The following is an 18,933-nucleotide window of genomic DNA, read 5'->3' as shown; positions in this document are numbered from 1 at the left end:
GATTAGCATAGTAGGAGTATGTAAGATTACACGCTATCCAGGGCCGGATTTTCCTATAGGCTAACTAGGCTTCAGCCTGGGGCCTACATTCAAATTGTTAGCAAAATTTTATTACCTCTCATGTAATTTACAAACTTAAAAATGGAAGGTGAAAGGGCCTCATAAGTGGAATAGCCTAGGGCCTCTTTTCATATAAATCCGGCCCTGACGCTATCCTATTGGTAACCACAGGTTTCTTCTCTGATGTGAATAATAACTCTCATTAGTGTGAAAAGCATGTTTGAATACACTTTTGACGCAGGTTTTAGAGTATCCTCTGTGTCAAAATTGAGCTTTCATATCCCTAGAGCGATAAATAAAATTGTCCTGTTCTGAGCAGATACGAGTATGAAAAATCTGAGATACGGGTAAATTATTGATCAGGGATCTGGGGTGAAAATTAGAAGTATGTAGTAATGTGTTACGATAAGTTGGTTTCCAGTGTAAAGAAAATTGAAATGAGTTATTTCGAACATATATATTTATGTCTATAAAGGAAATAGAAGTGACTCTATGATTAAATGTGAAAGATAGATTAGGATTACAATTATTAATATATTTGAAGAAACATTGTAATTCTTCAAAAGTGTCCTTCCAAACGAGAGAAATATCGTCAATGTAACAAAGCCACATCACTAAGTGATCAAAAAAAATTCTCCATAGAAAAAAGTAATTGTTTTTCAAAGGCAGACACATAAAAATTGGCAATACTAAGGCTAAAGGCTATTCCCATTGCAACTCCTTTGTGTTGATGATAAAAATTATTATTAAATACAAAAAAGTTCCAACCTAAAGCAATATGTGAAAGTTGCGTAATAAAATCAATCGGAATGCATTGGTACGCCGAAAATTGTGATAAAGTATTTTGAATTATGTTTAGAGCATCATCCTGAGGCATATTAGTATAAAGAGAAGTAATGTTCATCATGGCCATAATAAAGCCATCCTCATACCTAGTATCCTGTAGCAGATGTGTAAAGTGCATAGAATCTTTAACATAGGAATGTGACAATGGTAAAAACAGTGAAATATAAAAGTCAATAAATTGAGTTAATGGTTGTACAATAGAATTACAGCAGAAACTATAGGACGACCTGGCGGATTCTCCAGATTTTTATGCATTTTTGGTAACAGATAAAAAAAAAAATGGAATACAAGAATATACTGTATATTGCATAGAAATTTTGCATTCTTTTCTGTAATAGTGTTTGATATCACAGCTTGATTAATCACAGAATCAATCAGAGAGGCAATATGGGGAGTAGGATCTCTTTTAAGTAAGTGTCATTTAATTGTCTAAGTCCCCCCGTACATAGAGGGATGTATCCATAAACACTATCACACCCCCCTCATCAGCTGGCAGTATCATAGTACAGTGGAACCTCGGTTCACGACCATAATTCGTTCCAAAACTCTGGTCGTAAACCGATTTGGTTGTGAACCGAAGTAATTTCCCCCATAGAATTGTATGTAAATACAATTTATCCATTCCAGACCGTACGAACTGTATGTAAATATATTTTTTTAAAGATTTTTAAGCACAAATATAGTTAATTACACCATAGAATGCACATCGTAATGGTAAACTAAATGTAAAAACATTGAATAACACTGAGAAAACCTTGAACAACAGAGAAAACTAACATTGCAAGAGTTCACGCTATAGCCTTACAACCCGATCACTGTATAAATACTTTTTTTAATGAGTTTTAAGCACAGGGGGATAAAAAGGAACATTTGAAAAATCCGTAATACAAAAACTAACCATAAACCACCAAGAGAACTAACCTTGCATGAGTCGAGTTCTGGCATGAAGTGAGGAGGAACTGGGTGGAGAGGAGGTTACAGTGCTTAGAAGCCATGGTTAAGTGCAAAAGCACACGAAATACTGTAGAGCACAAAGAGTTCACAGGTAAAGCACGCATGTCTGACCGAGAACAATGAACAGGGAGAGGCTGAACATGTGCTTAAATATAGTAATTGGCGCGTACATACCGGAAGGAAAATGAAATAGAGCACAAAGAGTTCACAGCGAAAGCACGCACACACGTGCAAGCACGCACGTCTGACCGAGAACAATGCAACATGTGCGGAAATCATCGGCGCGCGCAAACTGAAAGGGAAACTGGCTTGTTCATATACGGAGTGTATGGTCGTGAACCGAGGCAAAAGTTTGGCAAACTTTTTGGTCGTAAGCCGATTTGTACGTTTACCGAGACGTTCGTGAACTGAGGTTCCAGTGTATTAGGATCATTTTTTTTTATTCAGTTAGTGAATTCCTTTCCTCTCTGGAAATGTTCGTAAATGGTTTGTGTTTAGTACTTTCTATATTTTGCACATTTCTGATAACTAAGCAATAAAATGTGTCAATTTCTGAGCTTACAGGACCTGGAAGCATAAATGTAGATTTAGAAGAAAGTCCCATCTGTTGCGTAGTACTGTGATCTTTAAAGAAAGCACAGAGACAGATTTTGTTATATATCTTAAACTTTTCAACTCAAGTATTAAAAGGTTGATATTTGAAAGTGTGTACAAATGAAAGGCCACAAGACAAAATAGAAACTTGATGGATAGTAAGAATTTTTGAAGAGATATTAGTTATCAGAATCTGACTTGTTTCTTCCATGTGTGACTTTCGGGGTGGTAAGTGGTGGGCATACGATAAGGTCTGCCTGACTTTAAGGTTTGTTCGTCTAAAAAAGAGATTGTGGGCATGTGGGCTACATTAGAATTTGTAGAAGAAAGCAAAGAAGGTGATAAAGGAGTAGAGAAATCAGGTGAAGAATGTAATTTTTTTTCAGATTTAGAATATCGGAGATGTGCACCACCAGAGCATTTGTTACTACCATACAACACTGTGATTGGCTCATTGGGTAATATGGTGATCTGTGCTATGATTATCCTTAGTTTTAGTCATTTATACAAGAAACGCACAGTACTGTATAATCATGTGTATCTCTATCAAACTTCTTTTGTTTATACGACTTAAGATCAGATTCAAAAGCGGCAACACATTTTTTACAATCTTCCAAAACTGAATTGTACTTAGTACTGTCTAAGGTATTGGAAAATTCTTGCTGTAAAACATCAACTTAACTCCATAACTTGGACATTTTATTATTTGAAGTAGAGCACCACTTAGATACAAATTCGGTATTATCCTTAAATAGAGTGGGCCCTTTTTGGATACATAACCCCCTTGATATACGTTGATTAATACAATAATCTTTTAAAAAAGAACATGCAACCTTAACGGGCGTAATTGTTTAAAATGCTCATTAAGCTTAGAAGAATATACATTCATGTCTGATGACCTGAAAACAGAGTTATAAGGGTCAGTCTCCAAAATTTCTTTAACTTGATTCAGTGATATAATTGGTGTGATTGTGGACACAAAAGTGAGTGCACCTCATGATGGACCAATGTCAGTTCCTGTACAGGTACTCTGGTTTTCTTCCAGAATCCTAATGACTTCTATTTTTATGTGTGTACTTGACCATGGTGGTGTTGTGGATCATATCTGCCTGCCATTATGGATTCATAATTGAACACCACTGGCGAGCCTCGCCTCCTGCTTTCAGGTAAGGTTCTGTTTAATTTAAATAGAATATGTTTGAAAACCAATAATGTGATGTTCTTTGTAATGCCCCTCTCCTTAGGATTATCCAGCACAAATTGGTCTGTCAGTAGTACAAACCTCTAAATTGTCCTTGGTTGACTGTTCTATAGGTGACTAAGAGAGTTTTACTGATATTTGGAGGATATTTATTTGCAGGGACCTTAGATGTGTTGGGTACACATTATCATTTTTCCCCTTGGAGGCTTTGCGTAGCTGAAAGTGCACTGCCAATTTCTTTTTGGAACACCTTATATTGGGATAACAAGAGACAGCTGCACTTTCTTTTCACTAAGTTGTCATAGAAATTCAGTTAGTGTATTTTAGATTAAGCTATCATTAAGCAAATCTGGTGGCATTGTTTATAGCACTTCTACTTTTAAACACTGTAAGATGAGCTATTTACTTCTGCAGAAGGGAAGTCCACAAATCAACAGATCAAAGTGCTTGGAAATGTACAGTATAATGGGAAAAAGGTCTTTAATAAAATTTGTTACTGCAATACAACACTGTGATTGGCTCAGTGGGTAATGTGGTGATCGGTGCTATGTTTATCCTTAGTTTTAGTCTGTTACAAGGCAAAGGTAAGCATTATTAATTTGCACATGTCAGCCTACATTAGCAAACTCATTATTTCATCTGCTCATTTTCTCCTGTTGCAGGCTGTGTGTTCCAAACAAGTCACTGACTTGCATCAGTTTCTTAATGCAACCTAAGGCTGTACTCGATTAAATGTCTATCTCTGTCTATCCATCCATCCATCCATCCATCCAATGGCACAATTCTGGGACTCCACCAACACTGTACCATATGTGTAATTCAAATAATGAGTACTTCTACAACCCCAGCTGTGTCAGATGGTCTTCTTTCAGCCAGTTGAACCTTCACTCCACTCCAAAGTTTGTTTTACATGTGATAACTTAATATTTTTCCTACTTTTTAAAATGGACTTCAAATTTTTTTTTTTTTTTTTGAACTTAATGTTAGTTTTATTGGGATTAAATCCTGTTCTTTCCACAGAGAGAGAAAAAGCTGCCATTTAAGGTAATGTCTACATGGATGTGAAAGAGGAAACGTGTGAAGCTAATTTGAATGTAATTGAGAAAAGGACCATAAATGTTAAGGAGGAGGACCGTGAATGGGAGTTCATCCACCTTAAACAGGAGAGTCTGGCTATTAAGGAGGAAGACTGTGAATTGGGGTCAGTAGTCCCTAAAGAAGAAGCTGAAGAGAAATCTGTCAGTATTGAGACTCACAAATATAAAAGTGTGGAGGGTGTAAAGGAAGATGACCTTCATTTTTGGTGTCAAGGAGGAGTTGTGACAGAGGTAGTCTCTTCTCAAAGCAGACACTATTCATTATCGGAGCCTTTTATCAATGAGAAGTCTGAATCATTACAACCTGACACAAAGAGGTCTGAGGGCATTTCATCAGTTATAACTCTGGAAGATCAGCCACCAGTTTCAAGTCAGTCTAGAAAAAGTAAGTATAAAATAAAAATAAGTGTAATGTTTAGGGTTGGGGATATAGAGGGAGGTCTAGTGCTTTTTAAGAGAAGTTTATAAATATGCTATAATTATGTTTTGTGTGTTTGTTTAATATTGTTTGAGAGTTTATCTATGTTAATGTTGAAAGGTTTAGCAATTTTCTGTTCTTGCATTATAGTTAGATGTTTATGCAAATTCTTGAAGCCTGTCGTTGGTAAAGAGCTCTGTACATAAGTACATTTGCAAGAAAAAGTTTGTGAACCTATATCCACATGCCACTCTGGCTGCCCTTTGTCATTTAAGTGTACTGGTAAAGGCTCAGATGCTTCTGAAGTTGCCACTTTTCTTACAGTTTTCAGTGGTTGGAAACAGGGCTGAAACTCTATCCATACCAGTTGGTAACCTACAAGGTTCAATTATCAAAAGGCACAACAAACTGGAAGTGCAGTTGTAATGTAAGTTATAGATCCAAGTATACTAGACCTTGGCGATTAAAACTGGCAACTGAAACATTGCCTCGCTCGTGTGTGGTAGGAGCTAGTGGGAGTCATCTGTGCATGTAGAAGTGGCTCCAAAAACAAAATTCTCGATCAACTTTTACAGAAAAGTTTCTGGGTTCTCACAATACCTCACCTGGGTGCCTACAGTTTGTGTTCCGTCTAGTAGATTAGGAACTCACAGCAATGTGAATTTGAGTTGCATAGAGGAGAATTTGCACCATTGCTTGTGTAAGTGTACCAAACAACTACCCAATGTGTTTGGCCTTTTTAGAAACTTTAGATTCAGTGCCTAAAATGGCACTTCTACAGAGGTCTCCAAGTACCTGCTGAGAAACTTTAATGGTGGAGATGCTTGATATGTGTTTGAGAGGAATAACCTGTATAATCCGAGAGATGAATTGTTATAGGATTTCTGAGCTGGTTATGGATGGTCTATAACAAACACCGTGTTAGATGACAAGGTCACAATCATATTTACTAAAAGAATACCTTTGGCCAATGGTCAGTGATTGACTTTGGCTGTGACATCTAATGTTCTCAATATTTGGAGAAAGGCAGGTGCTGAGCTGTCAGCTGTTCACCACTTGGTGCTGAGCGGACTCAGGTAGTTGACCCAAAAGGGTCATGAAAGCCTCTGTTTAGAATGGCATACATCAGGGATGTAGAGTTTGAATAAAACACATTCAAGACCTTGATATAAAGGGCAATGCAAGGAGCTCTCATGATTGTAGCCTCAAAATACCTTGGAGGATATGCGCTGTAAGGGAATTTTTCAACTTGAAGAAAGAGGCCTTCAATGTAATGTTAACAGGATGATCTCCTGATTTGACTGAAATGGACCAAAAAGGTGGAAACCACTTGTCTTTGATTAATGAAATCATAAACGTAAAGAAGTGTAACACTATATTCAAGCACTATATTCACCCATATCTCTAACACTACTTTGTATATTACCCATCACCCACCAATCTAAATCAGCCAATTTTCATTTTAACAGACTCCTTTTACGTAAAATATTACGGAAGATGAGAAAGTGCATATCCTTTCTTGCAGCAAACTTCCTGTAATCAGAGAGCACTGAATGCCTAGAAATGACAAGAAATGCTGCTTTAATTCGGACCTTTTTATTTTGTCCTATAAGTAAAACGAACACTACTTGCCTGATTTTAGACAATGAGCGAACTGGGAAACTGAAGTTAACTACTTTGCATATTCAGAGCTTCTTATTCAGCTAGTCTGTGTGTAGTACAGCAGCTTAAAGAAGACATAACTTAGCAAATAATAGGTTCATTAGTTTAAAAGAAAAAATTGTCTATTTTACATGTAAACTTGTTAAGCATGTTAGCCTGATATTTTTGATAAACATGTTGTGAACAGTTGATAAATTTTATTTTTTTAAAGGTTTATCCTGTGCATATTATTTGGTTTTGTGTGTGTCATACTGTATAAGTTTTGGTAAAAAACCAGTAAGGCAATATTAAAATGGTAAGCCATTTTTATAATTACACCTCAAGAGTTAAGAATGTCTAGATGATACATTGTTAAAAAAAAACTGTATAAATATAGTAAATTAATATTTTAAAGAGCAAAAAAAAGCTGTAATGCAATTAATGGTTAAAGTTTATTAAAACCTATAAGTGCATGTATATTTACTAGATCTGTGAAAGTTAATGCATTCATTTTTGCAATTAATGTAGCCTGTTTTAATGTGTTAAATATTGTTGCATCCAAGCCAAATGCCTCAGGCATTGCTTTGGTTAGGGCAGCATTTTCATGTAATTTATTTTACATTACGAAACAATAATACAAAAAAATATAACGTACACATCTAGTAGCGTATTTATATACTACCTTTAACAATAGGGACTCTGCTCTGTTGGGCCCTTGAGCATGGCCCTTAACCTGCAATTGCTGAGCACTTTGAGTAGTGAGAAAAAGTGCTATATAAATGCAAAGAATTATTATCATTATTAATTTTTTAATATAAAATTTTAATTCAAAGGTTTAACAATTCATATTGTGCAGTTCTCAATGATACACCACAGTTCATTTTTTTGATTTGCACATATTGACATAGGTACGGGGGACTGGGAGGAAAGGGGCTAAGGAGGGGGTTGTACAGCAGTCCCGGTGCAATGCTAGAGAAAACTTGCGAAGGTAAAAATTACTTTTTCTTTTTTATTCTTGTTGCTGTAAGAAGATTGAATCAATGTCATATACCATAAGTGCTAAATAAGTTATCTTTGAGTGGCACTAAAACCAAAATAAATCTGTAGTACCTCTGTAATTAACTCGATAGTCTTCCAGGTAGCTTACAGTGCTGACTGCCCTAATAGAATAACAAAATTCTATGAAATAGCAGTGTAATGATTATCCCTACCCATTATTCCAGTTTGCAGTATCTTCACTAATTTATGCAAAGAATGCAACATAACCATCCAAGTAAGGCACAGTGTCAGTTTTCAATTGAGATAGCAGCTATGGAGATCTTTTTCAACGTGCCAACAGCAAAGGTGTAGGTAGAGCAGTGTTAGCACAATTTTGAAACCCAAGGCACACCACAATTCTACCAACGAGAAAAGCATTAAATCTCTTAGACATGAAACTGTCTGAAGGGGCAGCAAAAAAGCTTGGTGATTGACGTTCACAGACACAGCACTTATGTAGAGTACAATTTTCAATCACTGATGGTGAGGAACAATTTTGGATAGTATTTGCAGAGTTTTAACACAAGTTTTGATGTATGCTCATGTGAGAGATGCTTATTTTTTCAATTAATTCAGTCTTTAGCAGTGCATTCTCAACAGTCGTTTCGATTGTTTAATTTTTACTTTGACATGTCTGTGTCTTGTACGCTATGCCATTTTGAGAATTAATCCATTGACTTATTTTCTTATTGCCTTCTTTTCAACTTGCCTTTTAGGAAGGCATTCAAATTCAGGTTAGATTTGCTCAAGTAATATTAATTAAATACATTTATGTGATTAATTATTTTTTTAAATTGATACCCAGCCCTAATATTTACATACTGTATACTGTATAATATATATATAATTTTTTTTTTTTTGTTGTTGGACAAATGGTGAAAAGTATTTTTTAAATTAAGTTTTGTTTCAGATAAGTGCAGTACATTACAGAAGAAATTAAACAATATGACAGCTTGTAATTATGAGAAACATTTTCTTTATTGCCATATGTATTATAGATAAATATTTTTCCTACAGATTTTATTAGTTGAAAAGTGTGTATTTTAAGGAAATTTTATTTCTTTTAATATTTTTATGGTCACTAAACAATTAGCCTACAGACCTTTATTTTCTTAATAAAAATTAACATAGTAACACCTGTGGTCTATATTTTAATTTTAAAAATACCAAATTTAAGGCTTTAATTTAGAACATAAGGCTTCTGTGTGTATGGTTATGCAAGAGACTAGTGTAAACGTTTTTTTTTCAAAGAGACTAGGGGGCTCAGCCCCCTGCTCGCTTCACTCACCCACCCCCAGGTTTGGTTTACCAGATATACAATTTAAAGAGATTGTTATTTTCGTGGGAATTGTTACATATGCATTACTTTCACTTTTTCTTTAAAACCTTTGTAAAAACAATACTTGTCCTTTATGCCTTTAGCCCCAATGCGTGGTTACATCTCTTTCTCGCAGGTTGTATAACTCTACTCGCGTTGTGAAGGGGGTTAGGCTGAACGCACGCTAAGGAGGTGCCGTCGGATCATCTGCTGTCTTTCTGCTGCTGGCGAGCTGCCTGTTCTGCTTGTCTCACTGTCCAATCATTTCAAAGCCTGTACAGCAGCTGTTTACCACTTTGTGTCTCTGCCATTCGCGTTGTAAACGGGTTGGGATGGCGTTAGGGTGGCTGAATGCACGCTAAGGAGAAGCAGTTGGATCATCTGCTGGTGAGCTGCTTGTTTTGCTTGTCGTTATTTTAAGAGCTGGGAGCACATGAAGCGTGTCTGCCAAAAGCAATCCAACAACTGCTAGGTTAGATGTCCATGGACTTGTTTTAAATGATGTCTCACTGCCTTGTTTCGCATGACATTGTTAAAACAATACAGTGGAACCTCGGGTCACGAACGTAAAAAAAAGTGTTTACAGCGATCGGTTCGTAAGGCTATTAGCGTGAACTCCTGCAGCTCCTGCAATGTTAGTTTTCTCAGTGTTATTCAATGTTTTTACATTTAGTTTACTATTACATTGTGCATTTTATGGTATAATTAACAATTTTTGTGCTTAAAAATCTTTAAAAATATATATTTACATTCAGCTCATATGGTCCGGAATGGATTAATTGTATTTACATACAATCCTATGGGGGGAAAATTGCTTCGGGTCACGACCAAATCGGGTTGTGACCACAGTTTTAGAATGATTTATGGACGTGACCCAAGGTTCCACTGTACTTGTCCTTTATTTCTGGCCCTGGGCGTGGTTAAATCTCTTTCTCACAGGACATATAACACTGCTCGGGTTGTGAAGGGTGGACGGCTGAACGCATGCTAAAGAGATGCCGTCGGATAATCTGCTGTCTTTCTGCTGCTGCTGCTGTTGCTGTCACGCTGCCCATCGATCATTTTTAAGCCTGTACACCAGCTGTCCTTTTGCCACTTCATGTCTCTGCCGCTCGCATTGTTGGGGGGTTAGGGTGGCTGAAGGCACGCAAGGAGAAGTAGTCGGATCATCTTCTGGCTTTCTGCTGCTGCCGAGCTGCATGTTTTGCTTGTCGTTGTTTTAAGAGCCGGGAGCAAGTTAAAGTGTCTCTCGCTGGACTTCAAATTGTCTTCCGAGAAGATCACGTGTCGTCTCACTCCCAAAGATTTTTTTTATAATAGACGAAGAAAAACAAAAATCAGAATTGGTTTCAGAATCAGCCGATTAAATAAAATGGTACCAGTGATTGGTATCGGCCCTAAACAAAACCTGATCTGAGCATCCCTAATGCACTTCTCCAATGCAGTTAGATTAGAACAGTTGAAAACCATCATAACAGAAGTATCAATATCATCAATACATAGACCAAAATCAGAACTGCACCTCAACAATATTAAAACTCATGTGCCAGATTTTTTTTTATCTATATCAAAAATGCATCCTTTCATGCAATGATCATGCCCACATGAATGGACCTAACACCCCAAATTGCAGAAAGTGTTTTTACTAAGCAGACAGGATACTCAAATTAAATCTGTGTAAAGAGAAATACATCAAAATATCATGTATATCAGTACCATGTTCTCATCTTTCCTCAGTGATAAAATTTTACCTGCAATTGAAAACTCAGGTCTTTCTGTTGTTCAATAAAAGGCCAATATCCTCTCTCCTGCTACGGATGAATCATAACTCTGTTAATCCATTTCACTGATCAAGTCTTTTGTAGTGGAAATCATTTTAGTTCTGTGGCAGAATGATCAGAGCATCTTTAGTGTTATCATAGCATTATTTACAAAAGGGAAAACTGGGAATCAGAATGTTTAAAAACAAAAAAAAATGTGACCAATAATCTTGTAAGTTGGGTCTATGACATGTCATCTATTTAACTATTTAAACTTCATGGCTATGGTGGTTGTGTTCATGTGGTGAGTAGTTGTAATAAAGGAGGCAAAATTAACAAACTTAGTGTATTTTCACATTAACCTTGTTGTACAATTGCTTATGCTTAATAAAGGTCATTTGTAATTTCAATCAGAAATTATTTAAATTACTGCCCTAATGTCAATAATAGGAAAGTGGATTGAAAATAAGTTTTAATTTTTCCTGTTAAACTTTATACAGGAGAGAAGCTTTATTGCTGTTGTGAATGTGGCAAACAGTTCTGCAGTAGGAGCACCCTTCAGAGACACACTAGAATTCACACTGGAGAGAAGCCATATTGCTGTAATGAATGTGGTAAACGGTTCAGTCAAAGGAGTAATCTTCGGAGTCACTTTAGAGTTCATGCTGGAGGAAAGTCATATTGCTGTAATAAATGTAGCAAACAATTCTGTGACAGGGGTAGTCTGAAGATCCACAAAAAAATTCACATTGGAGAAAAGTCTTATTGTTGTAATGAATGTGGTAAACACTTCTGTAGCTGGAGCAGCCTTCAGAGCCACAAAAGAATTCACACCGGAGAAAAGCCGTATTGCTGTTTGGAGTGTGGCAAACAATTCCGTGACAGAAGTACATTTCAAAGCCACAAAAGAATTCACACAGGAGAAAAGCCATTTTGCTGTAATGAATGTGGAAAACGATTCTATCACAGTGGTAATCTTCGGAGTCACATTAGATTTCACACCAGTGAGAAGCCTTATTCCTGTAATGAATGTGGCAAACAATTCCGTAGCAGGAGTAATCTTTGGAGCCACAAAAGAATTCACACTGCAGCAAAGCCATACTACTGTTTGGAATGTGGCAAACAATTCCGTGACAGAAGTACTCTTCACATCCACAAAAGAATTCACACAGGAGAGAAACCATTTTGTTGTTCAGAATGTGGCAAACAATTCCGTGACAGGAGTGCTCTTCAAAGCCATAAAAGAACTCACACTGGAGATAAGCCATATTGCTGTTTGGAATGTGGCAAACAGTTTTGTCGCAGGAGTACTCTTAAGAGTCATATTAGAATTCACACTGGAGAGAAGTCATATTGTTGTAATGAATGTGGCAAACAGTTTTCACGAAGTAGCACTCTTCAGAACCACAAAAGAATTCACACTGGAGAGAAGCCATATTGCTGTTCTGAATGTGGCAAACAATATTCACAGATGCGCAGTCTTAAGAAACACTCTACAGTTCACACAGGAGAGAAGGAGGAAGCCTCAAAGGAGTAAGTTGGCAGGTGAAGAAGGAAACAACAGAGGAAGTATGCAATGCATCCCTCTACTGAAGTCACAATGAATACCTTTATGTTGGGTGTTTTATTGTACAACATATATAATAAAACTCATCAAGGCAATCAATCCTGCAAGTATGAATAGTATCTGTAATTCATACTGGTCACTCATCTCTCATGGATAGAAAGGTGCCCAGCCTTTGCCTCAACACTCTGGTAGGTGATGGTGCAACATTTTTAGATGAAGAGAAGACTTCCAATGTGGTGGTAGTCCAGATGGACAGTCTTGCTGGCCTCACCACAGTGGAAGTTGAACAACCACAAAACAACAACCTAAGCAAGAAATTAAAAGGGCTGTTGGATAGTTGAAGATTAAGAGGAAATCATGTACTACTACTTTTATGTAACAAATCCAAAAGGTCCAACTAAAAGATATGCCAGGAGGGTTTGCAAAACTTGTAATCACACCATCCAAATTAAGATAACTAATGTCAACCTGAGATTTGTAGTTGGAATGAAAAGTGAATAATTCGGGAGTAAATAGAACACCCACAAAGAGCAGTAAAAGATTAAATAATGCAGAAGAAAGGCAAGATCCAATTATGAGAACTAATGAGAGTAGAATGGGCAAAGACCAGGGATCCAGAGAAGAGTACCATCATATGGTGTGGTTTTTATGCCAACATTAAAGCATCAAAAACCAGACTAAGTTAAAGGCAGAAAACACATATTTGAAAAACTCAGAAAAAAAAAACTCCTAAATATGAACGTACACACTTGGAAAATGATCATCAGGTAGAAAGTGAATGTTCTCATAAGCAACCAATTGTCAAATAATTACACACATGTCTTAAAGGAGCTGAAAATGGAAGGGATGTGAATTATTGTGGAAAGTTCCTCTGTTGATTGCTTTGGTTCTTGTACATTATGTCATTACAATTAACTGTAGTGTGTGCATAAATGTCAGTTATATCTGCTTTATTATGTCCAACATGTACAGCTTTACCTGAATGTGTGTACAGTGCCCAGCATAACTGAGTACACACCCAAAAGATTTTTCAGAAAATCATTTATCTCCCTATAGAATTGATACTTTCTGTGGGATACTATACCATAAAACAGTCAAGAAAATCTGGTTAATTATTTGCAAATTAGATTTGTCAGTACAAAAACAAAATTTAAGTATGTTTAAGAAAATTATTTAAGGCCAGGGCGCAAAAATTTAGTACACCATATTGAAAGTCTTAGGCATAACATTTAATCAAATGCTAATTAGCAGGAATTCAACATTAAATGAGTGTAATCAATCATTACACAGGTGACCACAGGATATTTGGTAATTCTTTTTCTTCTTCTTCTTCGGGTTGATGTGCTTGATCAACTTTCTCTATATAGCTCAGTCCTGCATCCCCTCACTAGTAAAGCCCTTTTCCTTCAAATGTTCTTTTACTTTATCTACCCACATCCTTTTTGGCCTCCCTCACTTTCTCTTCCCCTGTACTGCCAATCTCATCACTCTTTTGCCCACATATTCATTCACTTCTCATCTCCTGTCCATGCCACTTTAACCTCCTTTCCTATACTTAGATATCTCTCCCACTTTTGTAGTTTCTCGGTTTGTCACATTTATTATGTTATTTTTTTTTTGTAACTCCACACTTCCATAACAACATTCTCATTTCTGCCACATTTAACTTCTTCTCCTGCGATTCCTTTGTTCCCCATGTCTCATCTCTATACATCATTGCTGATCTTTCAACTGTCTTAAAAACCTTACCCTTAACCTTCACCTTAATTCTTTAATCACAATACTCCTGATAGCTCTTCCAATTATTCCACCTGAATTGAACTCTATGGCATATCTCTGCATGTAAGTTTCCATCTTGGGCTATCACATATCCTAGATATTTAAATTTATGCACTCCCTTAAATAGCACTCCCTGAATACTAACTTCTGAATCGCCTATCATCATTAAACCTCAAATATTATGTCTTCTTCCAATTTGTCTTCATTTCTCAATCTTTCTGAGCACTTCTCCATTCTTCCAACTTCTTCTTTTCAAGTGCTACAAAACACAATGTCATTAGCAAAAAGCCTTCACCAGGGGGATTAGTCTTTTATCCCATGCATCCATAACCAGATCAAAGATGTAAGGACTTAAAGAAGATCCCTGGTGCAGACCTCCTCTAACTGGGATCTTGTCTGTTACCCCAACACACTGCTTTTAACCTGAGTCCTCACTCCCTCATACATATTCTGGACAATCCTCATATACTTCTCCTTTCTCTCTCATGCACTCCAAGACCTGTTGACGTGGCATGCCTTCTCCAAATCAGTACACACCATATGCAATCCTTTCTGTTTTTCTTGATGCTGCTCTATAAGCTATGCCAATGCAAAGACTGCATCAGTTGTTCCTCTCCCTAGCATAAATCCAAACTGATCCTCCACTATGTGTCTCTTCCCAAATTTTTATTGTGGGTGACATCAGCTTTATACCTCTATACTTTGAACAATTTGGAATATCGACCTTCTTGTAAATGGATACACCACTGTTCCTCCACTCCTCTGGTATTCTCTCCTGTTGAAAGATCTTCTGCATTAGATCTCACAACATATCTAATTCCTCTTCTCCTAAACTCTTCCACATGTCTGGTGGTATGTCATACGTTCCTTTTGCCTTTCTATTTTTTCATTATTTTTAGTGCCTCCTTTATTTCCTTTCTCTTAATTCTTGTTACCAGACCTTCATTTGGGAGTCCATCCCCAAATACTACTCTTTCTTCATTCGACAGCTTTTGAAATTTCCTCTTCTATTCTTGATCCTATCATGCTCACTCAAGACCACAACTGGCTCATCTTTCATCTGCTTTATCTGACTAAAATCCTTTCCAGCCTTGTTCATAGCCTTCACTATTCTAAAAATCATTCTGTCTCCCTCTTTTGTCTCCAACTTTTCATGCACCTCCTCTAAAGCTTGTGCCTTGGCTCTGGCCTCTGCCGTTCTTTCCTTCCTTGTTTGTCTGTCTATACCTTTTTCTATCTTTCTCCCTCCCTAATTGGAACCATGTCTTATTAGCCTTTTTTTTTACATCTTGCACTTTTCTGTTTCACCACCATGTGTCTTTGTCCCCTGGTAGGCTCCTTCCTGTCATCCTATCCAAAACCTCTTTACCTGCTCTTAATACAACTTTGCTATTCTTCTCCCAACATTCCTCCTAACTATTACCAGATCAGATCCCATGATAAAATCTACTATTCTTTCCACTTCCCCATGTCTGTCCCCTACTCTTCACCCACCATGTTACCCTTACTACCATATCTCTAGTCTTTCTGACATGCCCGTTTAGATCGCCATCAACAATCATGTTTTCTCCCTGTTGTATCTTGCTAAGCTCTTCATCCATTTGTGCCCCAAAAATATCCTTCTCCTCATCCTCATAGCCCACCTGAGGACTATATGCACAAATAATATTAACTACAGTTTCACCAAAACTCAGCTTGACACTAGACATCCCATCATTCCTCATATTCACACTGACAAGAGCTTTTTTCTTGTTCTTTGGATACTACTCAGCCTGCACCATTCCTCACTTGTTTCACTGTACAACTTAAAGCCTCCTCCCAATTCTCTTGCCTTATTTCTCTTCCATCTAGTTTCATGTACACACTACACTCCCACTTTCCTCTGTTCCATCCAATCTGCCTACTTTCTTCTTTTCACAGTCATTGTCCCAACATTCAGTGCCCCCAATCTTACCTTTAATTTACCCTTTCTTTCCCCTCCTGTCTCCTCGGTAGCACTTGCTCACTTCCTACAGGTGTCAGGTGAGACCCCTGTGTGTCACCTACAGGTACACTAACCCTCGCTGTTTATTTGAGCTTGGGATTGGCACTAAATTGGGCTGGTTTGCCCACATCCTGCACCCCAAAGCCCCCGGTTGAGATTACCAGATATCTGACCATTAAGGGTGGTATTTAACAAGTAAAATACCCTCAATAACAATAATGGCACCGCATTGAAGAGAAACATCATAAGACTTGAAGAAAGTAATTTCAGTAAATAAAAAGGTCAAGGCTACAAGAGAATTAGTAAAGTGTTGCTAATCAGTAGGAATACAGTATGAAAAGTGAGTTAGAAATTCAAAAAGGAAGGACTTGTTGCAAGCTCTCTGAGATGTCTAGGACATCCACAGAAGCTAACACTTCAACATGAGTGTTTTGTGATAAGAAGATTTGAGGAAAATTGCCATACATGTTCATCACAGTTAACTAAAGCAGTAGAAATCCAAATTGGGGTGACACAATATGACATGCACTTTATTGGAGTGGCATGCAAAGGTGTTGTGCACAAAAGCCAGCCGCTGCTAAAGCTTATGCACATAAAATCCAGTTTAGCATTTGCCAGGGCCCACGTTGACAACAATGAAAACTACTGGAACTCTATACTTTGGAGTGATGAGAGAAAGGTAAATCATTTTGGAACTGATAGCATTCAAACTGTATGGAATTGCAAGGGTGAGGAGTACAATGAAAAATGCAAGGTGCCCACAGTAACGCATGGTGGTTCAGCATGCTTCTCTGGGCCTGTATAAGTACTGCAAGGAATTGAACTTAATTGATATCATTGTGTGTTCAAAGATGTACTGTTAAATACTGAAGGAGAAGATGCTACCATCTCTCTGTGTGCTGGGTCACCGGGCATTCTTTCAACATGATAATGATCTAAAACATATATCCTAGGCCATTGACACATTTCTGGGGAAGAAAAGGGTGAACGTGATTCAGTGGCCAAGCGTGACACCTGACCTCTACCCAACAGAACAATTGTAAGGAGTTCTGAAAAGAAAAGTTGATTATCATTTTCAATCCAGCATCCAGGCTCTGAAAGAGTTAATTCTCCAAGAATGAAAAAAGATAGCCATGACCGTATGTTGCCAACTTGTTCATTCAATGTCTAGAAGAGTTGGTGCTGCTCTTAAAATCATGGAGGTTATAGAAAATATTTGATTTGGTGGAATTTGTTGTAGGGTGTATTTATTTTGGCAACAACTCATTGAAATCAGATGTTTTATTTTCTTATTCTAATGATGTTGGCGACTCAGCTTTTATGTTGTTAATAAAGTATGTGTTTAATAAAACTCAGTTTTGTCATATTTCTGCTAATTGTTCTGGTATTCACTGAGAAATAAATAAGTCTTAATTTTTGAAATGGGTGTACTCATTTATGCTGTGTACTTTACCGATTCGCTTCTTTTGAACTACCCATTTAAGTGAATTGATTCATTTGAATAGTTTGAGAAATGGTGCCAATAAAATATGCATTTGTGCAAGGGAGAAGGGGTGAGAGTGAGACGGACAGAATGCATCTTCAGGTGGCTTGCCTTGATTCAGACTTCAGGTGGGAGCATGGATGGCATGCTTTGAAGGAAGAGCTTTTTTTCTCTTAACCCCAGGTGATCTGTTTTTTATATCATGTTTCTCACATGAGGTACTGGACCTTGTGATGATACTCACAAATAACTTGCAAGCTACTCTAATGAACAGCTTGGCCTAAAACTGTATTTAGTATATGCAAAACACCTTACCATATCTAGTCAAGAGTATTTTTCTGTACTGAATCTAATATGTTAGGAATAGTTGCACCCCACCAGGTCAGATCAGGTTGGGGGAATGCACTGGTGCAGCACGTTGCTGCAGCCACCACACAATAAAACAGCTTGAGATCCTAGTTGCCAATCCCATGGGAGACAGGTGGTCCAGTCTAACCCCCTGGAAATGAGCGGGGGAGCATCCCCTTGGCCTGGTCCAGCTGCTCGTGTCCTCAACAATGCGGATCTCGGGGAATCACACCACATGGCCATAGTGCCGTAACTGACATTCCCTCACAATGCAGGTAATGTAACTCATCTGGGACTCTGTGAGCAACAACTCATTCAACACAAAATCAACCCAGAGGTTCCTGGAGATTCTCCAAAGAGTAACAGTACCGAAGGAATCCAGCCTTCGTCACAGGTCACTGTATAGTGTCTATGTCTTGCAACCATACAGCAAAACGGGTAACACTTGGACCTTCGTCCTTTTGCAAAGATGTAGGGAGTTTCACATACCCCTTTCCAGCGATCTCATGACCTCATACTCTCCTAATCCATCTACTAACTTCATAGGAAGAGTCACCAGAGACCTGAAGTTGCTGCCGAGGTAAGTAAACCTCTCGACGAGGTCAACATTCTCTCTGCAGACAGCCACACTGCTGATGATTGTGACCATGAGGTCCTTAAAGGTCTGGATCTTGTTTTTTATCCAAGACACTCACAAGCCCAGGGCCTCCATTGACTCTGCGAAGATCACAGCATTGTCAGCAAAGTCAAGATACAGTAAGTAAATCTTTATTCACCCACAGATGCCCCACAGCAGCTGGACTCCACAACCCTGTCCAAGACCTAGTCGTTGCAAGAATTTAACA

The 18,933-nt window shown here is 37.7% G+C and overlaps 1 protein-coding gene across 1 annotated transcript in view; it reads left to right on the top strand.

The window, feature by feature from the left end:
- Positions 1-17,679, top strand: part of LOC114668170 (oocyte zinc finger protein XlCOF6-like) — a 93,316-nt gene extending 75,637 nt beyond the window's left edge. Inside the window, exon 4 of the mRNA XM_051927970.1 lies at positions 11,477-17,679. Coding sequence (XP_051783930.1) covers positions 11,477-12,464 — 988 coding nt within the window. The 3' untranslated portion in view covers positions 12,465-17,679. The remainder of the gene's footprint in view (positions 1-11,476) is intronic.
- The last annotated feature ends 1,254 nt before the right edge of the window (positions 17,680-18,933 follow it).

Source organism: Erpetoichthys calabaricus, chromosome 1 (genome assembly GCF_900747795.2).
Source record: "Erpetoichthys calabaricus chromosome 1, fErpCal1.3, whole genome shotgun sequence".
Classification (NCBI taxonomy): domain Eukaryota; kingdom Metazoa; phylum Chordata; class Cladistia; order Polypteriformes; family Polypteridae; genus Erpetoichthys; species Erpetoichthys calabaricus.
The sequence above is the reverse complement of the archived record's forward strand: the minus strand, read 5'-3'. Positions and strand labels throughout refer to the sequence as shown.